This window comes from Chanos chanos, chromosome 2 (assembly GCF_902362185.1).
Source record: "Chanos chanos chromosome 2, fChaCha1.1, whole genome shotgun sequence".
NCBI classification, from domain to species: Eukaryota; Metazoa; Chordata; class Actinopteri; order Gonorynchiformes; family Chanidae; genus Chanos; species Chanos chanos.
The window spans coordinates 14,102,736-14,107,255 of record NC_044496.1 but is presented as its reverse complement, the minus strand read 5'-3'; the positions used below and the strand labels follow the sequence as shown (position 1 = coordinate 14,107,255).

Here is a 4,520-nt window from a genome sequence, read left to right as displayed (position 1 = left end):
AGTCAAGTATGGCCTCTTATTACATTTACATTACTGCTTATTACATTTATCCATATAATTTTTGAAAGACATAAATTGAATTCACAAAATTGTTTTCCCTATCGTAGGCCTACTGATAGACAAGTCTGAAATGGAAGGTAAAGTCAATGGATTACACAAATAAAGCCCCACTAAAAATATTGAGCGTCTTAGTGAATAAAGATAGGGTGCCAGAACCAGAGTTGGCAGGATGAGTAAAGAAGTGGCACAGTGCCTTGAAACAACTATGCAAGTGGACCACAGGCTACGTGCGTTTGAATTATTACTTTTATGTGGTTTAATTGAACTGCTATATCAGACACAAAGTGCATTAAATATAAGTGCTTTGAATTAATATTCCTCAATAACGACACATACTGATCTGACATGGGGCAGTCGGAGTCTCAGGATGCTGACGATGAGCTGGAGCTATCCGAGATACAAGATCTTTACAAGACTTTCATCATGGAATGCCCGAGCGGGTCTCTTCATTTACACGAATTCAAAAAAATTTTTGGTGTGAAAACAGGGGCAAGTCCTGAGTCCACGTACATGGATAATTTATTTCGTTCATTTGATATGAATGGGGTAAGTTGCAGTCGACATTTATTTAAAATTTGAGTTTTCATGAATGGAATTCTGAACTAATGTGTCTGTTGTAGGATAACACGTTGGATTTTATTGAATATGTGGCGGCTTTACATCTTGTGCTCCGTGGGAAGCTGGAAGATAAACTAAGGTGGTCTTTTAAAGTTTTTGACAGCGACGAGAATGGACGCCTAGACAGACGTGAGCTTAGACGAATTATCAGGGTATGTGATGAAAGAATTTATTACTATAAATTAGCTATTTGTTGCTAAAATGTCAATGAAGTAATAACCTACAGAATCCACTCTTTTGAGCTTGTTGGCTATTGTAATGTAATATATAGGCCTATACACAGTCCCCCAATAGCACTATAATATACCATATGAAAGATTGAAAAGACACTCATACATGCGTTCCGGTCCCTGAAGTTTACGGAAGAAACTTCTTCGTATTTTATGCAGATCATTTACAAGATAAAGCAGGGTAATATCACTGACGAAACGGGAAACAACTTACTAACTGTGGAACAAGTTTGCAACCGGATTTTTGACCGCATCGATGAGAACGGTGATGGTAAGTTAACATATAGCCTACCACAACATAGTGAAACCACGTCTCCATTAAGCATTCAACAACATTAGTCGTAAACACCATGTGAAAGAAGTATCGCGCCGGGCATTTAGGTAACAGTAAAATGATTTTGTCAGTAATGCGTACTGATGCTTTGGAATTCTGCGATACACAGTGTTTGAACTTGGCCCTCGAACGTGTCTAACAATCAACGCTGTAAAAATCTATGACAAATCAGTCTCCCAAGCAACCTTTTTTAAGATGGGATTTGAGGTTTAATTCTTATCTCTCAGGTTAATGCCTTTTGGGCACTAGCACTGAAATTACTGAAACGTGAAACACAAAGGGTTAACCCGAAATTTTAAGTAGGACAACACGAATGTCCATAAAAGTTTGATTTGAATATAGACGTTTTGGAAAGCCCTCCCCTCGTAGAATTCTCTTCTGGAGAACAGAGTTTAAAGAAATGTAGCCTACTTATAGTGAGTGAATATGGATGCAGTGGGCCTGTCTGTAAGGGGTAGTTACCTGAGTCATTTTATTAGAACACTCATTCATTTGGCCTTTTACTGTTTGTAAAAAAAGACAGATATTTCTGTTTTTACAAACCAGTTAGCACAATCTTAGTGCAAAAACTATTAATACATTGCGTTTATGTGGATACTCCCAAAGTACAAATTAACTATAATGTAAACACAAAGACAAATAAAGAACTAAAATGGCACATTAGACTAGATCTTATCAAAGCAAACATAACACATTTCCTCCTTGTCAACCACAAACTGTAAAACTTCAGGTAAGGAGTTAGGTGCCCTGGAAAGTGAGCTGAAGATTCCAAAAGAACCATTAGCTCTGTTACAAGAATGTATTTTGATCAAGCGATGTTTACCTGCTGCATTGTTTTCAGTTGGCTTATCTCTCCCTCCCAAGCATCAAGGCTTGTGTGTGTTAGAGACTGCATGCGTCAAAGCTTGACTGTAAGCTGTAATGCTGTTTTAATGGATATAAGCCAGATGAGCTGGATATATGCATTTCTGTTTGCCAGGTCAGATATCTCTGGAGGAGTTTTTGGATGGTGCCCAGAAGGATCCATGGGTACTCGGATTTCTGAAGTTGGACGTGAACCCAAGCCGCTGGTTGCACAGTCATCAAAAAAAGTCAAATGGATTAAAAGTGACTAAGCAAGAAACACATTCAACATGTACTCCTGAAGAAACTAACTAAAGACTTGAAGAATGTCTCAAGGTCATTTGCAATACAATGTAAGAAGGCAAGAGACTATTACAGAAGACCCTTTTGTTCACTTAGCTCTGAAACAGTGGAAGAGGGTATTTTCATCTGTCTTTATCATCAGGGTTAGCTCATTTAGCGCTCCCTGGGGGAAAAAAAACTGTGCTGGTAAACTGCTTGGAAAGTGACCATCAACCATGAAACAGCAAAACACTAGGACTGTAAACAAACTTTGAATATTTGAGAATATTTGATTATTTGTTGAGAATGCTGTTATGCCTTTCAATGTGTGCCAGATTGGGAATGCTGTCGGCTCATGTGAGAATGCTGTATAAGTACGCTACAAACAATGTGTACTGCAACCAGGGGCTTGTACCATTTGCAGTTTAATGTTTTCCAACATATTGTACATTGGTCCACTATGTAACTCTCGTGTGTTAAGAAATATTTGTTAATGTGTTAACAACCACTGGTAAAGTCTTTGAAGGCTTATTTCAGTAAACATTAAAGAGAAGCATATTGCTCTTTAAGCAGTAATCAGGTGATATGGTGCACTGTAGTCAATGTCGTCGCAGGTTTTTGTTTGTTTGTTTGTTTGTTTGCTTGTTTGCTTGTTGCATATAAAAATAAACAAAGAAAACCATGGAGGATTGCATCCCTGGGTGAACTTATTCAACTGAATGCTGGATTAAGCTCAGTGAGCTTCATTATCATGATCTCTTGAGTTTCTCAACAAAGAGTCTTGTTGTAGAGTTTTAGGGTTTTTTGTTGTTGCTTTAGTTTTAATTATTATTTAATTATTTAATTAAGAAGTGCTTATGTAAACGCTGCACTTCTTCCCTGTCGCACACTGATAGCTCATAGGCCAGCAGGTAAGCTTCTAAGAGGATAATCATCTTTGGCATTTAAAAATGTAACATCTCGAAGAGTGTGTATTGACGTTACCTTAACTAAGGTAAAAACATGTGACCCATAAGCAGGTCATATATAAAAATACCATTGCTGAGTTAATGCACATACTGTTATTTCATCATGTCACATGCACAGGTCCTCTTTAAAATTTGATTAAATAAGTTACGTTTATTTAAATGTATTTAAATAAAAGGTTATTTAAATAAATTATATTTTATTTTAAATTAATATTAAATATAAATGACTATTTCCCACATGGTGCATGAGTGTGGTCCCAGAATCCCATGTAAAAACTGAGTCCGTAATTTCTCAGCTTTGTGGATTCATATGTTCATCTTGTTTGAAACATGCAAAGTGTTTATGTAAACTCTCAAAACCCTGAGCAGAACAGTAACCGCAATTATAGGTCTGCAAATCATTCTATCAAAAATATCTGAGTAATATTTATTTTCAAATAATCTGTAGTACTCCCAAAAATTTTAGACAAATTTACATACACAGACATGACAACTAATGCACCAGAGAACTGTAATATGCATGTAAATGGAAAGGGCAGTGTATTATGGTGTATTAATTGTCTTACTACCGCTATTACTGGCACAGCAAACTTTCACTTCAACATGGGTCTGAAATACGGCTGCTGTCCTGCAAACACACCAACAAAAGGAATATACTCACTATTATACTCACTATTGTAATGTGCATTACTGTAATTTGCAGTTACAGTTACGTGGCATATAGCAATCCCAAATAGAATTGGAGAGCATTTATGGCAAAAGCCATGGCAACTGAACAGTGAGCTGCTTTTGTGGAAGAAAACAAAGATGGTAAATTTCTTTGTAGGCAGAATGGGGAAATAACTGACTTGAAGGAATCTACGACAGGTTCAAGTGTAACTGACTCCTGGCCCCTGACAGACTCGGATGGAAAACAGACAAAGCCTGACTTAGCATGTTCCAGCATGAAGAACATTGGGATTACTGTTTTTGATCTTATTACTCTACTTATGTCCACACCACTCCTCTCCCCACTCTTGTTATGTATGTGAGATTACAGAGAGCAGGTATATAAAGATGGGACAGGAAGAGTGGAGCGAGAACAGAGAGATTGCAGAAAGAAAGAGAAGGACCCCTTCATCTTTGTTTTGCATCTCCTTCTTTGTTCATCCTCCAAGGAGGTTCACTTTTGTGGACTTAAACCAA

At 37.3% G+C, this 4,520-nt stretch overlaps 1 protein-coding gene across 1 annotated transcript; it reads left to right on the top strand.

Moving 5' to 3' along the window:
• Positions 1-405: 405 nt before the first annotated feature.
• LOC115830176 (guanylyl cyclase-activating protein 2-like) lies at positions 406-2,400 on the top strand. Its single transcript, XM_030794225.1, has 4 exons — positions 406-606; positions 681-830; positions 1,068-1,179; positions 2,222-2,400. The coding sequence occupies exons 1-4, from the start codon at positions 406-408 to the stop codon at positions 2,398-2,400; spliced, it is 642 nt and encodes a 213-aa protein (XP_030650085.1).
• The last annotated feature ends 2,120 nt before the right edge of the window (positions 2,401-4,520 follow it).